The sequence below is a fragment of the Argentina silus genome (genome assembly GCF_951799395.1).
Source record: "Argentina silus genome assembly, chromosome: 16".
Classification (NCBI taxonomy): Eukaryota; Metazoa; Chordata; class Actinopteri; order Argentiniformes; family Argentinidae; genus Argentina; species Argentina silus.
This window is the reverse complement of record NC_139670.1, coordinates 2,579,235-2,602,477: the sequence shown is the minus strand read 5'-3', so window position 1 is coordinate 2,602,477 and position 23,243 is coordinate 2,579,235. Positions and strand designations below refer to the sequence as shown.

The 23,243-nt window shown below is 46.0% G+C and overlaps 2 protein-coding genes across 2 annotated transcripts in view; both read left to right on the top strand.

Annotated features, from left to right (window-relative positions):
- Nucleotides 1–13,567, top strand: part of pald1a (phosphatase domain containing paladin 1a) — a 45,770-nt gene extending 32,203 nt beyond the window's left edge. Inside the window, exons 19-20 of the mRNA XM_083687328.1 lie at nucleotides 2,776–2,931; nucleotides 11,024–13,567. Coding sequence (XP_083543454.1) covers nucleotides 2,776–2,931; nucleotides 11,024–11,173 — 306 coding nt within the window. The 3' untranslated portion in view covers nucleotides 11,174–13,567. The remainder of the gene's footprint in view (nucleotides 1–2,775; nucleotides 2,932–11,023) is intronic.
- A 5,643-nt stretch (nucleotides 13,568–19,210) lies between these two features.
- Nucleotides 19,211–23,243, top strand: part of adamts14 (ADAM metallopeptidase with thrombospondin type 1 motif, 14) — a gene marked incomplete at its 5' end in the record, with an annotated part of 41,293 nt that continues 37,260 nt past the window's right edge. Inside the window, 2 exons of the mRNA XM_083687292.1 lie at nucleotides 19,211–19,289; nucleotides 19,858–20,330. Coding sequence (XP_083543418.1) covers nucleotides 19,211–19,289; nucleotides 19,858–20,330 — 552 coding nt within the window. The remainder of the gene's footprint in view (nucleotides 19,290–19,857; nucleotides 20,331–23,243) is intronic.

Genomic DNA, 23,243 nt, shown 5'->3' with positions numbered 1-23,243 from the left:
CAGAGAGCCTCCTCCTCGGCTTCCGAAACTGGGAAAACTGGGACTCCTGTTTGGGAATTGGCAGGAAGTTCCTCTGGCTCCCTCACTGTTGCGCCATTCCACTGTGGAATGATCAGATTGCACATTTCAAACCTGTATTGGTCAGATTGCAGAATTTCAAAGGTCTGTATTTCCGCCAGTCCACCTTAAACAAGCTCAGTGATTTGAAACTGGTGATTTGTAATTCCTGATGCGGTGCAGAGGTCCCTTAATTTGTTTCCGATTGGCTTCTGGACCTTCGGCGTACTGTACGGACCTTTTAATAAAACTCAATATCCCTTCAGCTTGAACCTCTGGGGCAGTGCAAATGCCTGTGTTATTCATAGTCTTGTAGACGGCACACTCCTCACCTAAGCTCTGGAAGACTGCTGATGGTACAATGAGCTAGTCGCCCCCCCCCCCCCCCCCCCCCCCCCCCTCGTCTCAGACCCCCTTATACCAGCCCCTGGCCCCTGGCCGGACGGGCAGCCATTTCGAGCAGCTCTAAACACAGAGCAGTGTGCTGACTCATTGACCCCTGCCTCCCTGAGGTCACCGTGAATGTCTGGCCTGAGGATTCCCAGCCACCAGGGACGAGTTGAGAGCCTCCTGCATCCTGTCTACTAATGGGGACGGAGGGAAGGACTGACGGACGGAGGGAGGGAGGGAGAGAGAGAGAGAGAGGGAGGAGGAGATGGAGAGAGAGAGAGAGACAGAGAGAGAGAGGAAGGGAGAGAAAGGTTAAACGGTCTCTGCATTGGGTCCTCTATGGAAGGGTCAAGAAGACAAACTCTTGAAAATGTCATTGCACTTAAAATCAACCTACTCTACTGACTCTCTACTGTACTGACTCTCTACTCTACTGACTCTCTACTGACTCTCTACTCTACTGACTCTCTACTCTACTGACTCTCTACTCTACTGACTCTCTACTGTACTGACTCTACTGACTCTCTACTCTACTGACTCTCTACTGTACTGACTCTCTACTGTACTGACTCTCTACTGACTCTCTACTCTACTGACTCTCTACTGTACTGACTCTCTACTCTACTGACCCTCTACTGTACTGACTCTCTACTGACTCTCTACTCTACTGACTCTCTACTCTACTGACTCTCTACTGTACTGACTCTCTACTGACTCTCTACTCTACTGACTCTCTACTCTACTGACCCTCTACTGTACTGACTCTCTACTGTACTGACTCTCTACTCTACTGACCCTCTACTCTACTGACTCTCTACTCTACTGACTCTCTACTGACTCTCTACTGTACTGACTCTCTACTCTACTGACTCGTCCTGACAGCGCTGTGTCCTGGTCGTACTGTATATGATGTTCTTCTTTTACCTGTGTGAAAGGGTCCTGTACTGGCTACTGCCTCCACTCACGCCACTTAGCCTCCCTCCCGCGCCCTACTCCACCCCAAGCCTCCCTCCTGCGCCCTACTCCACCCCAAGCCTCCCTCCTGCGCCCTACTCCACCCCAAGCCTCCCTCCTGCGCCCTACTCCACCCCAAGCCTCCCTCCTGCGCCCTACTCCACCCCAAGCCTCCCTCCTGCGCCCTACTCCACCCCAAGCCTCCCTCCTGCGCCCTACTCCACCCCAAGCCTCCCTCCTGCGCCCTACTCCACCCCAAGCCTCCCTCCTGCGCCCTACTCCACCCCAAGCCTCCCTCCCGCGCCCTACTCCACCCCAAGCCTCCCTCCCGCGCCCTACTCCACCCCAAGCCTCCCTCCCGCGCCCTACTCCACCCCAAGCCTCCCTCCCGCGCCCTACTCCACCCCAAGCCTCCCTCCTGCGCCCTACTCCACCCCAAGCCTCTAAACGCTGTTCGATTTAAAGGGCATCTGGGCATCACCTATTTCCTTCAGTTCATCAGTCCGTTCTTACATCACAGTTCATTTTTCTTCACTTTTACCACCAACTGTGAGGCTGTGATGGTGGGAGGGGGAGGGAGGGAGAGAGGGAGAGAGAGAGAGAGGGAGAGAGAGAGAGAGAGAGAGAGGGAGAGAGAGAGGGAGAGAGAGAGAGAGAGAGAGAGAGGACTTCACAAGCTTTAAAACCCATTTACATACTCAAGTTGTGTGATGTTGGTATTTTACAGAAGCCTACTTGCTAAACATACTTTTCATTGACTATCCAAGTGGCACAAAGCCAAATATAGTCTGAGGATGTCAACTTTAATATGTCTACTGATGCAAAGGGTTGGGGTTAGTACATTATTATTATACATAATGAGGTTATACGCTTTAATTTTTCATTTATATGCAGTGCAGAGCAAGCTTTTGATGATTGGGACAGTGCTATGCAGTTTACAGATATGTCAAGTGGTTTAAACTAGAAACAGAAGTAGACGGTGCCTTTGGTGGGACTGAAGGCTTGGGGGGGAGAATGGACAGTCAGATGATGCCAACAGTAAGCGGACATGTTGTCCAAGCCCGCTGGGGGGATGTATGGGAATCTCACAGCCCAGAAATGAGAAGTTATATAAGCTTGAAGTCAACTTTGATGTTTGACTGCTGGCATGTCAGTCTCATATTCATAGACTGTGGATGTGAGTCCAGTGGAAGAAATTGTGTGACATTTTCAAACGGTCGGTGAACATGTTTCTGCAGTGCAAATATTGCTTTGATGACGGCTTTGCACACTCTTGGCAAGGTGTGTCCAAACCTTTGACTGGTACTGTATGTCACTGCAATCTTCTGGAGCCTAGTCTCTAATGTGCCTGTCGTCCCTGTCATGTGGTTCCAGATCAAAAGCAGTAAAACGGAGAAGGAGAGGCAGACGCAGCAGCTGAAGAGCCTGCAGTACCTGGAGCGCTACATGTACCTCATCCTCTTCAACACCTACCTGCACCTGGAGAAGAAGGACTCCTGGCAGCGCTCCTTCACCCTGTGGATGCAACAGGTAGGCCGGCGTCCGCACGCATGCACGCACGCACACGCACACGCACACGCGTAAAAACATGCATGCACGGACGTATGCACACACTCCCAGAGGCTGTATCCCCCCCCCCCCCCGCAGACACACACACACGCACACACACATTCCCAGAGGCTGTATCTGCACACACACACACACACACATTCCCAGAGGCTGTATCTGCACACACACACACACACACACACACTCTCTGACCTCGACCAATGTTATATCACCTTTATGACCATTCCAATCAATTGTAACCCTACTGTGCTTCAAACACCAGGACAGGATTACCATCCACCCACGGCAGCTATCATTATTATTATTACTGGAATAACTCCTCCACCAGTCGTCAGGGCACGCCTGTTTCACATCCCTGACGTACAGCACAGCACAGCACAGCACAGCACAGCACAGCACAGCACAGCACAGCACAGCACAGTACAGTACAGTACATACCTCTGGCCCATCAACATCTCTGGATAATGGCTGCTACAGTACGGCTTTTCAGAAAGGACCCCGTCAGCCTTTTTTTCTTCTGCTGTGAGGAAACGTGTGGCTTCTTTCCAGCTTCGTCCATCTGATACAGCGCGTACAATCCCCTGTGTGCCCCACGCGCCTACTCACATAATGACTCATTGAATCCTTCCTTGATTTGCCCATGGAAACTTCTGTGAGGCAATGTGAGCGCAGGAGAGAGAGGAGGCGAGGGAAGGACCTGCGTTTGAGGGACTAGTACCGTACCAGCAATAGTTGTTGCTTGTTGTGGAGCAGCAATTTGTTCAGTTGCAGGAAGGCTCGAGTCTGGGGACAGCAGAGGACGAATGCGATAGCAAAGGCCTGTTTTGGAAAAAAGTTAAATGAAAGACAAGAAGCTGATGTGAACAATGTTCTGGTTGAATGGAGTACGTTTAGATTTGCCAAATTTACAGTCAGTCGCACAAGTCTGTCACTTTCCTTCCTCAACTTCATTAAAGTCGAGGAGGCGGAACAAACGAGCTGTTATCCACCACACCACACCACACATGTCACTGGCACTACATTCTGCAGCTGTCAAATGTGTAGGAGCAAAACATGGCCTCTGTGAAAGAGGAGGGAAAGGCGTGTGTGTGTCCGTGTGTGTCTGTGTCTGTGTGTGTGTGTGTGTCCGTGTCCGTGTGTCCGTGTCTGTCCATGTCCGTGTCCGTGTGTCCGTGTCTGTCCATGTCCGTGTCTTTGTGTGTGTCCGTGTGTGTGTGTGTGTCCGTGTGTCCATGTGTGTCTCCGTGTGTGCGTGTGTGTCCGTGTGTCTCCGTGTGTGTGTGTGTGTCCGTGTCCATGTCCGTGTGTGTCGTCCGTGTGTGTGTGTCCGTGTCTGTGTGTGTGTGTCCGTGTGTGTCTCCGTGTGTGTGTGTGTGTCTCCGTGTGTGTGTGTGTGTGTGTATCCGTGTGTGTGTGTGTGTCCGTGTGTGTCTCCGTGTGTCCGTGTGTGTGTGTGTCCGTGTGTGTGTCCGTGTGTGTGTGTGTGTGTGTCTCCGTGTGTGTGTGTGCACTCCAGTTTGTGTGCTGTGAGCCGTTACCGGAGTTTCATTTGGATTTTCCCCCTGGAATTTACAAGCTTATTCTAGTTCTATTGTGGCCTGGTTCTTCACACATTGAACTTCATAATGTCTGGGCTCTGTGTTTTTGTTGCTGCCTTAATCGTTCGGCCTGGTTTGGCCAGCTGTGCCTCTACAGTAAAGCCTGGAATTTATGGGCATTCCAAACAAATGAATGTCCCGCTAAACCCCCCCCCCCCCCTCCCCACACACACACACACACACACACACACACCCCGCCACCCCCCGCACAGAGTAATGGTCCATTGTCATGTTTCTCATTAACTTCAAGTCAAAGTTGATGTGATTTTTTGTGAAAACTGTCCAAAGATTTGCGTTGTTCACTGAGGACCTTTGTTTTAACTTTAACAACAAGCCAATCTCACCCCCGGGGAGGAATAGTGTTGAGGCCCACAATCAGTGTTCTCCGCAACCCTCATACCCTGGAAACTGAGCAACACAAACATTATTTAGAAAGGAATGAAAAAGACAAACATGGAATGTCTTCAGACTGCATGTACAACAAAAACCTTGTGTTTTGCGGATTTTCAGAACAAAATGTTTCACAAACATTACCCAGAGAAACAAAGAAAAACATTTTTTGTAATGTAAATTCTTGCTGATAAGCAGCGGGGAAATTCTTTATCCCATATACTACCAAAAAACAAAAATGCTGTCATTTGTTTGGTTTTGTGTGTGTGTGTGTGTGTGTGAGAGAGAGAGTGTGTAAGAGCAATATGCAAATACATTCAATATGTTTGGTGTTGATAAGAGATTAAAACGTCAAGCCAGTTGCATTCCCATACTTCTGAACCATCGGCCCACCGGTTTTCCTGTACCCAACACACGCAGAGGAGATGAGGAGATGAGGAGATGAGGGGATGAGGAGATGAGGAGATGAGGGGATGAGGGGATGAGGGGATGAGGAGATGAAGAGATGAGGTGAGGAGGTGAGGAGATGAGATGAAGAGATGAGGAGATGAAGAGATGAAGAGATGAGGAGATGAAGAGATGAAGAGATGAGGAGATGAGGAGATGAGGAGATGAAGAGATGAGGAGAAGAGATGAGGAGATGAAGAGATGAGGAGATGAGGAGATGAGGAGATGAGGAGATGCCAGGACACACACTCCTTTGTTATCTACGATCGAAACCCATGGTTTATGTTCAACTACCCTTATCTTCTTCTTCTCTTGCTATCAACAGTCAACTACCCTTATCTTCTTCTTCTCTTGTTATCAACAGTCAGAGCAAAAACAAGCCCGAAGGTCGAAACGGTCGGGAATCTGATGGTGAGCGTCTCTCATGGCACGCCGCTCATATTGAGGTGGAATTAACGGATCTGAAAAGATTTCTCGACTGTAAAAACATTGAATTCCAAAATAGACCAGAACAATTGCTATGAAAACAGTTGTTGCAGAAATATGTGAGGTCGGTTGGAACATATCCTTCCTGTTATGAGTGGGGAATATATGTGGTGCATCAGAGTGGTTCTAATGGCACAGTTATGCTGTTAACTCTCAACGTGACAGAAGGAATCCACACGGGAGAAAGGAACGCGTGGTTCTCTGTCACTCTGAGGTGTTTATCTGGTTTTCCCTCATGTTGTGGTCGCTCACGCGCAAAAACATCATTACTGTTCACTTTCAGTGTTTCAGTATGCTGTATCTCATTCAATGGTTTTTCTTTATTTTTTCTTTATTTATGAAGGAACACACATGGAATTATGTAGTAAACAAAAAAAGTGTTAAACAAACCAGAATATGTTTTATATTTTAGATTCCTCAAAGTAGCCACCTTTTGCTTTAATGAGAGCTTTGCACACTCTTGGCAAGGTGTGTCCAAACTTTTGACTGGTACTGTATGTATTTATTCTCTCCCTAACCCTCAAAAAATAAATACCCCAGTTTTGTTTCTAAAGATGTACAATGGAACCTGCCCCTTTTTGAACGTGAACGGTTGCCAAGGCGCTGATTAGTCCTGTGGTGTGTTGTGTGTTGGCGGAGCTGGCGGTCGCAGCGGGGGGCGGCGGTCACTGTCCGTGTCCTCCGACACCCACCGTCATTAGCCCCAACGCCAGCGACTGCAGCGCCATCATTAGTGACACAACCCCGCAGCCAGAGGCGGGGGTCAGAGGTCAATGACGTCGGTGGGTAGTAGTGGGTGGGTGGGTGGCAGATGATTGGTGTAGTGTTATGTAACAGGCCCATGCCCAGCGTGGTGGTGGTGCAGTACAGCTTGTCCTGGGTGGGTGGTGTGAACTGGTGTGACCCCCCCCCCCCAGTCAATACACACATCACCAAGTGCCACATGGAGTGCGGTGTTACAGTTCTAGCCGGGTAGGAATCTTGTTCTGGCGGGTATGGTTCCTCTGTTCTTTGTTTTGCCTTTTGAGGATGACTAAAGACAGGCATGTGGAAATGTGCGTTTTGCAGTCTGTCGATGACTGACACGCGTGGCTGCATGCGTACAGTAGGATATCGATTTCGGGGCCTCAATTGAATTTCCTGAAAGTCTTTTTTTCGCTGATACAATCCTTATACAGTACCAGTCAAAAGTTTGGACACACCTTCTCATTCAATGGTTTTTTCGTCAAAACTATGAAGGAACACATATGGAATTATGTAGTAAACCAAAAAGTGTTAAACGAACCAGAATATGTTTTATATTTTAGATTCTTCAAAGTAGCCACCTTTTGCTTTGATGACAGCTTTGCACACTCTTGGCAAGGTGTGTCCAAACCTTTGACTGGTGCTGTACGTCACTGTTAAAACGTGGTTGTTTTGCATTTCATTCCTGCAGTTTACCTGCGAGGCGTCAAGCACCGAGGCGACGCCCGCGCGCGCACCTTTGGTCAGGTGTTGATGTCGCCCACATTTGTATGTCAAGCGAAAGCAAACATTCCGACCTGGCGCGAGGCGTCCAAATATCACCAGTGTCGTCATCGGGGCCAGCATCCCCTCCGTACCGCGCAACCCCCGGAGTCAAAACACCAGAGGACATTTGAGTTGAGGTCCCCGTTTGGCCGGCCGCGGTGCGGTCCCCTGTACAATGAGCTGGCTTGTGCGTGGCGGATGCCAGGGATACCTTTTGGAGAGGGAGCCAATCAGTCACTCCAGCTGTTTTGATGTGTGCTTACAGAGGCCTCCCTGTCCCCCTGTACCCGCTTGGTATGTGAGGCCCCCCCCCCCCCCCCCTCACACACACACACACACACACACACACGCACACACACACACACACACACACTCCCACCCTCACCCACCACCACCCCACACTGACTTGCACTGGAGCCTCCTAATGAGTATTGGCATGTGTGATCCTTCCTCAATACAGGATGAAAGGCACGTCTTACAATCACATACACTGGCCATGTTTGTCTACACTGGCCACCAAACACACAGGCAACTTCATTAGACAAGGAACTGGGGGGGGGGGGGGGTGCGCCTACACTGAGGTGTCTTCATATTCGGCCCACTGAGTGAAGAGAGAGCACTGGATCACCGATTGCTCACCTTTCTCCTGAGCCAGCTCACACGCTCCCTGACATCCACAGCTCTTAGGGCTAAGTCCCCCAACACCCTTTTCACGGAACTGTAAGACCCCGAGATTTCACGAGAACAGATGTTGCCTGTCCAGCCAGACTTATCATCGCTTGCGATTTTTCACACGTTTCCTATTTAGACAGCTGGACAGTGGAATGGGTGATCAGGTTAAGGAGGCCGAGCTCAGCAGCACAAACCCAGGGTTCCTCTCAGGATTCAGACCCAGGGGGCCCATGGCAGTGCAGCTGCACCCACTGTTCCGTCCCTCTTCAAAATCAAATCAAATCAAAGTTTATTTATATTCATATTATGTACATATTCAGTACATAGAATGCTAGATAGTTAGTTATTCCTTCGATCGTTTGATAGTTTGGTAGTTCAGTGTTGGTCCATAGAACAAGGAGGCCTTTTTCCTATTCTGTGTTACCCGTGTTCCTTTATAAAACGACATTCTAAGTTCCTTGTTAATAAAATAACTATAATTTACCAAATCCATCTGGTTTTATGTTGCTTCCCTTTCCCCTAGCGAGCCGGTTGTAACAATCTCATTTACATACTGTACAGTACTGAGTTCTGCCTTTTGTGGATAATGACAGGAGATCCAATATGATAGATTGTCTGTATCTCAGGAAAGTCAAGGCCAGGCTTGAGGGTACAACATGAGAACGGTCTGTGTTTCTTTGTTCCTTATTCTGTAAGCCAGCTAATGAGGAGAAAGGCTGATGCAAACATTCTTGTTGAGTTACTCAGTGTGTTTCTCCTCCGCACAATAGGTTGTTGAAAATGTTTTCAGTGGTACATGAAATGTATGCCTTTTATAGAGCATTCAATTCAGCATGGTCGGAGAGTAGGCCGTGGAATTCACCACACAGTGGGATTTGCTGGGTTTCCTTTTACAATGCTGGCCCTAGAAGCTATAATCAATGTTTGAAGAGTAAGGGATATTTTGTAACAATGATCTCTCCACCATTGTTCTATAATACTGTAGGTCTTCATCAGCATATTCCACATAGCAAAAATCCTGTAGCAGATACTCAAAATATCATCAGCGCTCTGTACAAATAGCCACATGTTCATCAGTTCTGACAACTTACAGTAGCATTGGCACGCTCAGTGTAAGGAAATACTGGTATTTAAATCCCACTGGCACTCAATATTTTCAAGGAATGGGGCTTCTACTTCAGATGTCATAAATTCCTTGAATTGCTTCTACTTAATTTGACTGTGCAGTTACGTCTTGGCTGCCTAAGCAGACAAAGGTAAATCCCCAAGGTACATTTCTGCTGAAAATGTAGGTCACCTACAGTACTGAGCAATTCCCTGAACAACTTCAAGGAGCTTGCTGTTTAATGCACAGCTTGGTGTTCAGCCGAGTCAAAACGTTCTTTGATCTGAACTCCGGGACGATGCATATATTAAGACTGGAACTTCACAATTGTATTGAACAGCCTTTTAAGCTAGCTTAATCAATTAATCAAGCTTTATTTATATAGTGCCTTTCATACATACATACATACATACATACATACATAGAGAATAGAATAGAAATAGAAATAATAATAGATTAAGAGGGTAAATAAAAACAAAACAAAAATAGAAGTGCAAATGGATTAAGAGAAAGCTGAGCTACAAAGGTGTGTCTTGAGGTTTCTTTTAAAAGTGTTAATGGCTTGTGACACCCTAAGCTCCTGAGGTAGGTTATTCCAGAGGCGAGGACCATACACACTAAAAGCTTAATGTTAACATTAAAAAAGAGAGAGCTGTTTCGGTTCTTTAGGGATCGTTTGGAAGCAGCAAGCGTCCGTCTCTGAAGAGTCTAATCGCCATGACTCCTGACCTGTCTCTGAAGAGTCTCTAATCGCCATGACTCCTGACCTGTCTCTGAAGAGTCTCTAATCGCCATGACTCCTGACCTGTCTCTGAAGAGTCTCTAATCGCCATGACTCCTGACCTGTCTCTGAAGAGTCTCTAATCGCCATGACTCCTGACCTGTCTCTGAAGAGTCTCTAATCGCCATGACTCCTGACCTGTCTCTGAAGAGACTCTAATCGCCATGACTCCTGACCTGTCTCTGAAGAGACTCTAATCGCCATGACTCCTGACCTGTCTCTGAAGAGTCTCTAATCGCCATGACTCCTGACCTGTCTCTGAAGAGACTCTATTCGCCATTGCTGAGCCTCTCAGTCAGGCGTAGTTGAACTGTGATTACTGGACCTCGGGTGAGAACGCTGCTGGATCTTGTTACCGCTAAGGAGAGAGGTTTAAGGACGGACACCCCCGGTGGCGTGTAAATAGTCAGCAGAGTGAAGCGGACAAGCTGTGACAGTTTTAATGGCATATTAAATCTGTTTTTCCCGAAGCGGCATGTGTGTGTGTCTGTGTGTGTGTCTGTCTCCCTGTGTGTGTGTGTCTCCCTGTGTGTCTCTGTGTGTGTGTGTGTGTGTGTGTGGTGGGATGTTACTAGGTTGTTTCTCAGCAGAGGGCTGCTGTCTGACAGTGAGTCAAGTCTGACCCTTCAACCCTTCCTCACCTCCCATCTCTTCAGAGACCGTCCTGGGGGAGCCGCGTCTGCTTCTCCCATGTACTGTACTGGTGACTCACCCTCAAATGTCTCCATGTCATCTCAATGTTTATTTTCTTCCAAAAATATACCCAGCAGTTTTCTTTTAACGGCAACGTGAAATCTATTTATACGTATTAACAGACGTAAAAAAAAAAATATTATCCCGTGTCATCTATCGAGAGGAGTGCTTAAAACAACCGTGCGTTGGCGGTGAAGTGACGACGTGGAGCGGTTCTACGACCGCGCTCCGTTTTGTTTTCCCTGGTGGTGATGACTTGTTTTCCTGTGCGTCTCCTCTGCTAGGTGGCAGATGAGGCGCTTCCACAACCAGACTCCATTTTGTTTTCTCTGGTGATGATGAGTTGTCTCCTCTCCTCTCCTCTCCTTCCAGGTGGCGGCCAGGGCCGGGGTTTACGACCTTCTCAACCAGCTGGGCTTCTCCGAGCTCCAAAACCACAAGGACTCGCCGCTCGCCAAGCTGCGCTGCCGGTGGCAGCAGCAGAACGTCCAGCCGCTGCCCTTCCGAGGGGAGTTCGTCTGAGTAAAGATCACTGTGAACGGCTAAAACAAACGTCCCCTGTGGGTGTTTTTTTTTTTTTTTTTTTTTAAGTTTTGAAGACAAAAGAAAAGAAATGCAGTGCTTTGTGTTTTTACCCCCTGTGTCTTAAGACTGTGTTACGATAACTGCTTTTTCAAACCCACTACCGATGTTTTAACTGTCTGTTTTTTTTATCGCCAATGTTTTAATACTGTCCAGTGTTGCCTGTGTCTCTTACGTGTCTTAGCTGAATGTCACCAAGATGCAAGATGACATTTGTGCCTTTGCTGTTTTTTGTTTTTTTTGAATTGCTAATATAGGATTGGAATCAACTAATGTTTGTCCTTTTTTTAGAAGAAGAAGAAGAAGAAGAAGAAAAAAGTGAAGTAGACATTTAATTGGCTGGATTTGCATGTATTAAAAAGTTTCTCAAAGTTTTAGCAGAAACAACAGATGTTGTACGATGGCTAAAAGCAGCCTCTGTAACCTCTGTTAGATTACTAACTCAAGCGTTCCTAAGTAGACTGTATCCACTTGCCAACTGTTTTGGAAGCTCCCAGAGCCTAAGATCTATTCTGTGTCTGTGTTGCTCGCATTTGTGTTGCTAATTATTTTCTTTTCTAATTAATGTCAAGTTTCAAACCGCACACACACACACACACACAGATGTGCTCTTAAGGTGATAAGGTATTTTTACATTTGCTTTGATAAATAACAGCTTTTGATTGAGAGCTACCCTGAGTCAGTCATCAGCCTCAACTCTTATTGGTCAATAAATGCTGTTTGTTAGAGTGGTTACTAACATTGCCAGAAGCTCAGCCTTTAAACCTCACAGATGGAGAGCCCTTTGAAAGGTTTTAGAGGAAAGTTACTGTATCTATCTACCAAAACAACATGGCCTCATCTTCATTGGTGCCACAGATGATATAGAATGTTTATCAAATGCACAATGAAAAGAAAGACAGTTCACTTCATCTGATAAACAAATATTATGTGAACATGAATTTACTGTCAACAAAGAATTAGTGTAATATTTTCCATGCAGTATTCAATATAGTCTCACATATACTTACAGTAGGCCCTGGGAAGAAAACCACATACTGTAGAGTAAATTCTTCTTCTATGGAAAATGTTTGCTGGAGGGAAAGTGGTGAATATGGCCAGCAGAGGAAATGCCACTGATGTTTGCTCTCTGCGTCTGAGATTATTGAAGCTCCGCCTCTGTGGTTCCGGAACCTGCTTTACATTAGAACTGGGGGTGAAAGTTCCGTTGAGGACTCGATGACTCACAACCATAAAGTGTTGGAGTTTCTGTGATGTCATCGGGCTTCGCTGCATGAATTCAGTAATGCGGTAATACAGCACTGCGAAAATCTGCATTCGGAAACTGTCAAGGCTGGCCAAACTGCTGCTTGGTATCAGATATACTGTACATTTGGTATCAACTGATGATTATGGCCCTAGTCAGAACCCTTTACACCGGCAGAGCATTTGGTTGACATTTATGAAGGATGTGGGAGAATGTGTTCAGGACTGTAGCTCATGCTTGCAATGCAAGAAGCGTCCAGCTTATATACAGTAAAGGTAACATACAGTCAGTCTAGAATGCTCTTTCCATATGAAATGTAGATCACTTTTTTTTCATACTTTTATGACTCAGAAGTGTTACTGTACAGTCTGTGTCTTTAATATGTTAAGTTGAGACTAGTTTAGACTTGTTATCTTTGTTTTAGTTAATCTTTCAGTCCTCTAGGGTTTGTCCGGTTGTACAGTACATGCTTGAGAACTTGAAGATGTTGCTTAGAAACCTGCCTTATGATTAGAATGGCAACCGTCCCTTTAATAACCTGTCCCCTCAGTAGGTTTATTTAGAGACTCTGTTAGTGGGGTCCTTGTTTCTTCATTGATAACAATCTGTTACTGTCGTTCACTCCAGGACTGTATTTGTACTGTATATTGGATTGTTTCGGCATGAATCTATAACTTGTTCTGCCGGTGTGAACCAGCACACACTTTTATTGCTTTCAGTTTTGTTTGTTTGTTGTTGTTGTTGTCATTTATTTTGAAGTATTGGAAATGAAAACTCACAATGGGGGTTACTTATCCTATGGCTGCTCAGTATGGAACGACAGGGAGTTATTACCCTGAAGTGGTTTTCATTTCACGAGTTGAAAGCCTTCAGAAAGCTCATTCTGAAATAAATTAACATACAGCCGTCCATACTAAAATGTTCGATTTTCAGTTCCTTTTTTCAGTTTTTTGTTTGAAAAGTACACAACATTCTATTTGAACAAGCTTCGTCCAGAGATGCAAAGTTGTACGTTTATTTCAGCCAATTTCATTTTGTCTCCAATGTTCATGTTTGTATTGTAAGGCTAAATAAACGATGCAAATGAAGTCAACACCAGTCGTCCTCGTTCTCAGTATCACTCCAGTCCTTATCACTGAAGAACAGCTTGTATCTGCTGGTTCCCAAGAAAGCAATTTTCGGGCCACACACACTCTCTGAGCGTGACTGTGAAGTGGAGATTTCGTTCAGATAAGAAAGAGCCAAATAATTGTCTTTTCCCCCTCTGCTTCCTTTTCCTCCCTCCCTATCATCGTCTCCTCTCCAGATCCTACAGTACATCCGCTCCTTGACCCCTTGACCTTTGACCTTCAGTCTGTGCCAGCATATAGAGCGCAAACTAGGTCATCCGCCTCATGAATTTAAAGTACAGTACGGTGCAGTACGTGGATGACTATCAACTCTGTGGTAAGAAGTCTGAACGCACACGGTCTTCTGAGAGGATTTCAAAGGCCAGGGTAGATGGAGGCAGTCTTTCGGTTCAGTGCGTTTAAACGCAGCAACATAGAGCATAATAATGCGATATATATACCGTACGAAAGGAATCTTTCTTCAATTCAAAGTCATACAAAGGTGTACCAGACTGGAGGCAACTCTGTCTGTAGAGGTTTATAAACTGCACGTGGATTACCGTCTCCCACAAATGAGGTACCTGCCGGCACATCAGAGCGAAGTGAATCTCTCCTGGCTCCACTGGCCCCGCTTTGAAAGCCTGATATCCCAGATCACTTCCCCTCTCCTCTGTAAGTGCATAACGGGCTTATCTCTTAAGTACGGAAGTTGTTAGGATTTTATCACATTGCGGCCTATCCTGGATTATTGAAAATTGAAACCAAGTGGTCTAGATTAAATGACCTTTGTAGTTTACACTGGCTGAAGGGGCTAGTCATGGCCTAGCTGAGTCTATCATATTAAAGGCTTAGATAGGAGAAATCCTGTCCTTGTGTGTGTGTCCTGTCCACACGCCATCTATTTGATTGTATTTACGTGACTCAGCCCTTCCTGGCGTGGTTGTACTGCAGTGCCAGGGGAAGGTGTGAGGGCGGCTGAACAGATGTACAGGACAAGGCAAAACATCCAAAAAAGACCTCCTGCGAATACACACACACACACACACACACACACACACACACACACACACACACACACACACACACACAGGCGCACACACACACACACACAGGCGCACACACAGGCGGGCGCACACAAACACACACACGCGGGCGCACACACACGCACACACCATCTCCTTCCATCTATTTTGTTTTACATTAAAAAGAGCATTTCCTCTTCGTTGTAGCTTTCCCCGCTGTAGCAACAAGGACACCTCTCTTGTCCTGTATGGCCACGAAAAAACAACATTAGGATACGGAGGCAAGCTATTCAGTTGCAGTACGTGGCCAACTTGACTGCCGGTCAAGATAAGCTCAAGACATGAAGACCACAGTCGGATGATATAGCGGCCTCTCCGCTTTGAAACGCCTTCCAGACCCGTTGAGATACCCTCCAATGTGTAACTCAAGCTAGCAGTTCTGAAGGATCCCGAGATTACAGGAGACAAAGGGCTGCATTGAGAGGTAAGCGTCTCGGAGGGGGGTGGGGGTGGGGGTGGGGGGGGGGTGTAATGAACTTCTTGTGAAAAGCTTCCCTCTGGAGATGGGCGAGCACTGTGGTGCTCAGGAGGGAAGGAGGCACACTGCCTGGACAGGAGGGCTCCCTCCAAGCCCTTTCACGGCTTACCCCCACCCCCCCCCCCCCCCAATCCCCCTTTGATAATTACACTGTGACTAAGGAACTTGTACAGTATTATCAAACCCCCCCCCCCAGGGTGAAATGAACCCATTAGCCCGACATGAAACGGGGGATATGGTTATGACAGTCGTGAGGTGAGGGGGCTTTCATATTGGGAATCTCCCTCTCTGTGTTTCGTGGTGGTGATTAATCTCATGTACCCTTGATGTACACCGTAAAATACTGTACACGGCCCTTTGAAGACGTCGCTCTGGCAGACATTACAACCCCATTAAATGGTATGCCTCTTCATCAAGGAGAACAGTGCAGTACCTGGTTGTGTTCAAATGTGTTATCATATCTATGACACATCCTAACGTTGTCAGGTTTTCTACGTCGACCGTACAACTCAGCAAATCGGAGAATTCTTATCGTTTTTTTCATCCCTTCTTTCCCAGCTCCTCGACCTCCACCTCCTCTGTCCACCCGGGGCAGAGGAACACACGGTGGAAACAGCTCCTCTGTCCACCCGGGGCAGAGGAACACACGGTGGAAACAGCTCCTCTGTCCACCCGGGGCAGAGGAACACACGGTGGAAACAGCTCCTCTGTCCACCCGGGGCAGAGGAACACACGGTGGAAACAGCTCCTCTGAATCGCAGGGTTGTAACTTGGCGCGACCTCTCTCTGCTCTACCTTCTCGCAGCTCTTTGTATCTCCCTGCATCTGAGAGAAGAACAGTAACATATTTTCTCAGCATGCTGGCATGGCGAGCCCACGTTGCAGCACAGCACAGCACACACGCATGCGCGCGCCCGCACATATACACACCCATGCAAGCACGCATACACACACATACACACACGTGCATACACCAAGTCCTTCCATCTATTTGTACCATTACAGCACAGCACACACGTACACACACACACACACACACAGACTCACACACACACACACACACACACACACACACACACACACATGCGTGCGCACACACACACACACACACACTCACACACACACACACACACACAAACACACACACACACACACACACACACACACACTGCCTTCAGTCCTTCCTGTCCCTGCTGGATCTCCAGTGGAAGCTGGCTGCTCTGCTGCTCCCTCCCTCTCATGGCGTGTATAATTGCTGCTCTACACATAGCAGACTGTCAGAGGAGCTCATCACTTGGTCAGAGTAATGTTGTCCTTTTGGAAGACTGAAAGGGTGTTTTAAATAGCTTGGATTTGGCTTCTGAGTTGCTTTTGAGTGACTCAGTTGATTTTAATGACTCTGAGCTGCCAAGTAAAGATAAGTGGTAACTAAAAGGCTAAAAAAAGAATACACTACAATTCCTGGATTTGAGTGAATATCTATCTAAGTCTTCACTTGCTTTGTGCTGTATGCCGTGATTCACACCAATACTGGCCATAGTGAACTCTACAATTCAACAGGAGAATTGCTGCACCTGGGATATAAATCTCCATCTTTCTATATATCTTTCTTTGAGGATATTTTATAAAAACAAGCCAAGTAGCTTACTTACTCTTGCAGTAGTAGTGGTAATATAATTATGTCTTTAGTGAAGTTACACAAATTAGGAACATTGCTTTTAATAAGAATGTTGTTGACAACATACAAAAAAAACATCTTTCTTTGAGGATATTCTATAAAAACTGGTCAAATAGCTTACTTACTCTTGCAGTAGTAGTAATATAATTATGTCTTTAGTGAAGTTACACAAATTAGGAACATTGCTTTTAACAAGAATGTTGTTGACAACATTAAAAAAAAGATGAAGATCAGATTAGCAGTAATTATCCCATATGTAAGACAAAGTCAGGGCTAATACTTTCAGTGTTGTAGAAAATGATTCTGGTGTGTGGACCGAGCCGCAGACTGTGACTGGACCTATTCATTTCGAGGGGAAAAAACTAGGCTTTTAATTGAATACTCTGCATATTGTGGAATGTCATTCTGGCTTTCGGGACATATACTAAAATCCCTCATGTACTGTACCGATGCTATGAATGGAAAAAAATGGCATAAAACTTCTTACAAGGCAGTTAATGGTTTCCATCTCTTAATGCTGTGGTTAGTTTCCATTGCTTATTAATGTTGAGCTTTGGATCACAGTCAACCTCTCCCCCATACAGACTCACTACCCTCGGGGAATAAATGCATAAAAAAAAACACACCTGCTCCACATTGACCATCCTAGAAGCATGGAGATAATTACAGTCAGACGGAGTGGAGGTGGAGGCATCATGGTGGTGGTGGTGGAGGGCGGGGGGGTCCTTTTACAGATCCCAGACACACTCACAGGGAACTTGTTTACAGTGGTGGTGGTGGTGGTGGTTGGGGGTTGTGAGGGGGGGGGGGGGGGAATAACATTGAGTCTAGTCTAGACACCTTTGCTTTTTTAAAATTGTTATCTTGAGTCAGAAACCTGTAGCTATGGCTTGCCTTAGTAAGAGATCCCTGAGTAGTAAGTCTGTGTGGAGTCATGGCATGAGTCAGTGTGGTCTGGGTTGAATTGTGTCTCCCGTGGGCCAACACGTTGCTCAGAGCCAAACAGTCATCCAGAACCAGGCAGTCAGCCTCTCATTCCGACAGTGCAGTAGAATCAAAAATGTATTTCACACGTTCGACCCTTTAATGGCTGGATAGAACTCATTTTGTCCCCCTTTTTTTTGTGGTGGAAGAAATGGAATAGTGACATCTGCAGGTTTAAATAATTCCTTTCATGATATTGTTGATTTATAAAAACATCTTTTAACAGTGCAACAGGTGGGTGTCAGTGTTGTGGGACGGCATCTGTTATGAATAGGATAGCTGATATACCATAATGATATATGCAAATGTATGTACAGTTATACATCCTGCAATGAGTTATTCTGTGAAAACATAATTTGACCCTTTCAAGAAGTTTTCTACAATCTGGTCATGGAGGTGATGAAATTGTTACTATACTGTACTTCCAATGTATCTGAATTCCCTTGACCTCTTCCAGTACGTGGAACTGCTCTGAAATTATAAGACCCATTTGAAAGGTATTACATAAATTAGCTTTCATATACTGTATTTAGTTACGTTAGGGTTAGGGTTAGGGCTGAATATACCATTAGCAGGTTACAAATGTAGGCATTACGATTCTGCCAACTATGAAAATATGTTTTGCGATGTAGGTGAGTTGTAATTCTAGATGAAAACTGAACTATCAACTATTTTCCCAATAACGCGAGTGGTCAATTAGAAGTTCATGGCCAACTGGCCATAACGTGAAGAGAAACTAAAGGGTTAAACATCGAATGCACATTCCAATACTTCTCTCCCAAACAATTCGCCACGACTTGTTTTCAGTGCTTCCTCTCAGACCTCGGGTGAGAATTAGCGAACACTAAAGCTGTGGTTTAAAAGTTCTGGAGTTGGAGAAACCTCTGTCGGTGCGTAATGGTGCACGGCAGAGCGGCAGATGTTTCACTCCAGGAAAACGCTTTATATCTAAGGTTAGAGTTGAGTAATAGACTTAAGTTAGCTTCTCTCTTTTCATAAACAATAAGCATCCGCACAGTTTCAGGCTACGGCTGACCGGGAAAGTTACAGTATTTGCACCTCTCTCTCTCTCTCTCTCTCTGAACTCTCCGATTAGCCGGGGAGTTGTCGTCATCAACTGCACCCCCGATTTTTTCCCTTACTAAATGGATGGGGCTGTCCTGGTTTATGCACAGTTCAACAGAGGCCAAAAGATTGGAACAACTTGTGAATACCCGTCAGTTTGGCGTCTAGAGTAACGTTCAGAATGCTTGAATGCTCCGCCGAAGTTCAAGATTGTGAAGTTTTCTCATAAACTGTGCGTTTCAGGAGGAGGGTGGCAGTTCTACAAAGTTTACAATAGAAAGGAAACTTCAACTCACGCTGAAGTGGCAGCTCTTTATACTACAATAGCTCGCGCTATGGATTGTTTTTATTTATTGATGTACTGTTCAATCAGTTTGATATTTTTGGATCACAAACACACTGCAAAATCACATGGTAAGTTCTTATGATTTATAACTTTTTTTCATTATTTTTTTATACTCAACTTTGAGATATTGGTGTAGCCTATTCTGAAAGTGAATCCTATGGCATATTTGACTTACATAACCCTCTATGTCTGATAGTGAGTGATGGTTCACTGATTAAAGTCTTTATGAATGCTACATTGAAGCCCACACACCCAATCTGAAAGGGTATGCAATGAACTAAACCTTAGTCATGCAACTGCCTGCTATAAGCCTACAGTATATATCCATTATTCTACAGTGCTGTCTAGACTACACAAAAGTCCAGTGTCAAATTGTATGGTAATTTTGTTTTACCATTTGGGAATATTCAATTTACACAAGCACATTTGCTGTGCATCGTGAGTGTCTTAGTAGTAGTATAATGTTAGTTGAGTGGTTAGTATAGAACACTCCATGCATTTCAAGTTCCCATTTGACTGCCTAGTTCTCTACTCTCTCTCTCTCTCTCTCTCTCTCTCTCTCTCTCTCTCTCTCTCTCTCTCTCTCTCTCTCTCTCTCTGTGAATGTTATTCTCACTTCACTATTTGTTCCATCAGAAAATCTCTCTGGAAAGTTAAGTGAATATGGTCTTATCGTGCCATTCAGCACAGACTCCCATGGCCGGTATATTTCTCACGTGGTCTCAGCCTCCGCCTCAGCCTCCGCCTCAGCCTCAGCCTCCACCTCAGCCTCAGACTCAGCCTCAGACTCAGCCTCAGCCTCAGCTGCAACTGGAAGTAAAGGCGCCCCTTCGCCCCCTGGCAAGAGGCGGGAGGCTCGCAGCGTCCCCGAGACCCCCTCCCTCACCTCCGCCGGTCAACACCTGTTTTTCAACGTCACTGTTTTTGGGAAAGAGCTGCACCTCCGCCTGAGGGCCAACCAAAGGCTGGTTGCCCCCGGTGCTTTTGTGGAATGGCAGGAGGACTTCGAGGAAAAAGCCAAAGAGCGTATCCATGGCGACTGTGTGTTCAGCGGAGACGTTACGGATATGCCCGAGGCCACCGTGGCCATCAGCAACTGTGATGGACTGGTAAGTCATACACACACACACACACACACACACACACACACACACACACACACACACACACACACACACACACACACACACCTTATGCTTCATACAAACACACACACACACACACACACCTTACGCTTCATACAAACACACACACACACACACACACACACACACACACACACACACACACCCACACCCACACACACACACACACACACGGTACAGCAGACTATCCTCAGTATACAGTAGGCTACTGTACAGTGTGTCCTGTGTGCCCACCATGCGATATAACGTTTCAATAAGTCGGTAAAGAGGTAAAGAGCCAGGTAGGCGTGAGGTGGCGTGTCTGTCTTTCCTATGAGGGATTCATCTCTACAGAGCAGTACAGTACAGTATAGTACAGTACAGTATAGTACAGTACAGTACAGTACAGTATAGTACAGTACAGTATAGTACAGTATAGCATGCAGCACTCAGACTTCACACAATAGTGACCGTAGAGAATGTTTCCTTTCCTGCTGCTGCTGCTGCTGCTGCTGCCACACATGCATTTCTTACTTTCTGTCTTTCCAACACTTATGTAAGACTCTCTCTCTCTGTCTCTCCCTCTCCCTCTCTCTCTCTCTCTGTCTGTCTCTCTCTCTGTCTCTGTCTCTCCCTCTCTCTGTCTCTGTCTCTCTCTGTCTCTCTCTCTCCCTCTCTCTCTCTCTCTCCCTCTCTGTCTCTGTCTCTGTCTCTCTCTCTCTCTGTCTGTCTCTCTCTCTCTCTCTCTCTCTCTGTCTCTCTCTGTCTCTATCTCTCTCTCTCTCTCTCCCTCTCTCTCTCTCTCTCTCTCTCTCTCTGTCTCTCCCTCTCTCTCTCTCTCTCTCTCTCTCTCATTCAAAGTCAAGCCTATTTTCTGCATGGCTTTGTTGCTATATTAATTCATACTGTATATTTGGCCCCTTTATTGACTTAGAAGTGTGTGTGTGTGTGTGTGTGTGTGTGTGTGTGTGTGTGTGTGTGTGTGTGCGCATTTGTGTGTGTGTGTGTGTGTGTGTGCGCATTTGTGTGTGTGTGTGTGTGTGTGTGTGTATGTGCGCACATTTGTTTGTGTGTTTGTGTGTGTGTGTGCGTGTGTGTGCACATTTGTGTGTGTGTTTGTCACGTGACCCATATATAGATATTGGATGCCTCACTGGGATCCAATTACATTAACCAGGCCACAGCACTACTCAATTCACAGCACGCCTACATTTACATCTACAATCCACTTCATACCCTCTGTCTTCCACAGGATTAATAGAACCTCAAACAAGTCACAATTCATTCAAAAGACGTGGAAACCAAACCAGCTACAGCATGTTCTCTGGCCAGTTCTGACAGAAATAACTTGCATGGAATTGTAATGAAGATGCCCTTTTGACCACTGACCTTGTGAACCCTGTGCAAAACATGTTCTCTTGTAAATCACTGTTTCCCAGGATGCTTCGACAGAGAAGATCACAGTCCTCTTACACCGCTTGTTATTCTCATGCTCCCTGTGTGAAAAAAACACCTGGTTTTCCACAGGTCTTGTTATTGCTTGTGTGTGTGTGTGTGTGTGTGTGTGTGTGTGTGTGTGTGTGTGTGTGTGTGTGTGTGTGTGTGTGTACGCACGTGTGTGTGTATGCACGTGTCGAGCAATAAGACTGCTGGACTTGAACTATGCGTATAACAAACAAGCAAAGTACTGTAACATCACAACAAGAAACAAGACAGTGACCTCACATATAGCTTTACGTGTATTGACTATATGCCTACAGACTTCGCTAATGTCCACCATAACATGTTTACTACCTTGAATGTCTTACTTTTTCTCATCACCTCTGTTGATGCTGGTACAAGAAAAGAGTACCATTGTTTAGCCCACACATAGGAGCACAATGAAATCATTCATCAAGGAGACATTGATTTGTGTCTGAGGTAATTACAGTCGGTGGCATAAAGGACAAAGCTATTCTGTGTACACTGACAGAAGGTTCAGAGTCACGGCCTGAAAGGGCAGAATGTGCTTTCTTTCTTTATTTGTCTGAGAAATGATGTTGGAGCTTCTTTCCAAACGTCTTAATAATGTTATATTTATGTGTGTGGAATACTGTGGAATACCTGCAGTATTCAATTATTTACAGATATCTTGACTGGAACAGGTTTTTTACAGGGACTGCGTGGACTCTGAACAACTGCTACTGTTGTCATGAGTTACAGACTGTACGTTCAGATATCACACTGTTTTTTTAAAGTCCTGTATGGTGCAGTGTGAGTAGCCTGCTGCCCACTAATATAACTTGCCCTTCTGTGCAGAGATATTGACTTTAGCCTATCACTCCAATCCACAATATGTCTGGTTTATTCAATGCCCTCGTTGAAAGACAATTATTGATGGGGATGGCTGGGATGAGACACCAGATCAATGTGAAATTATCTCTTATCATTCTCTATGAGGAAAACGGATTATGGCTTTGGCTTACAGGAGCTGCAGATCAATGCTATAAACCCTGTCTGGTGCGTGTGCACCTCATTGGTTAGTTGGACATTGCTGATCTCTGCACATTTGTAGGTAAGGGGCGAGGCTAGGTTCACCCCACAGGCACCCTAGCAATGTGAAATATTTGAAGGCACATCCGTCCTCTCCTCTGGCGCTTCCAGTGAATAGTCCCTTGTGTGACCACCACCACCTCCACCACCACCACCACCACCACCACCACCACCACCTCCACCTCCACCTCCACCACCACCACCACCACCACCACCACCACCACCACCTCCACCTCCACCACCACCACCACCACCACCACCACCACCACCACCAAGCCAAAGAGTTTGGCACTGTTATGAAGCACGTGAATATGGGGGTATCAACTCTTTAAAGGAAGTGAGTTTGACACTGTCGGCAGGATCGAA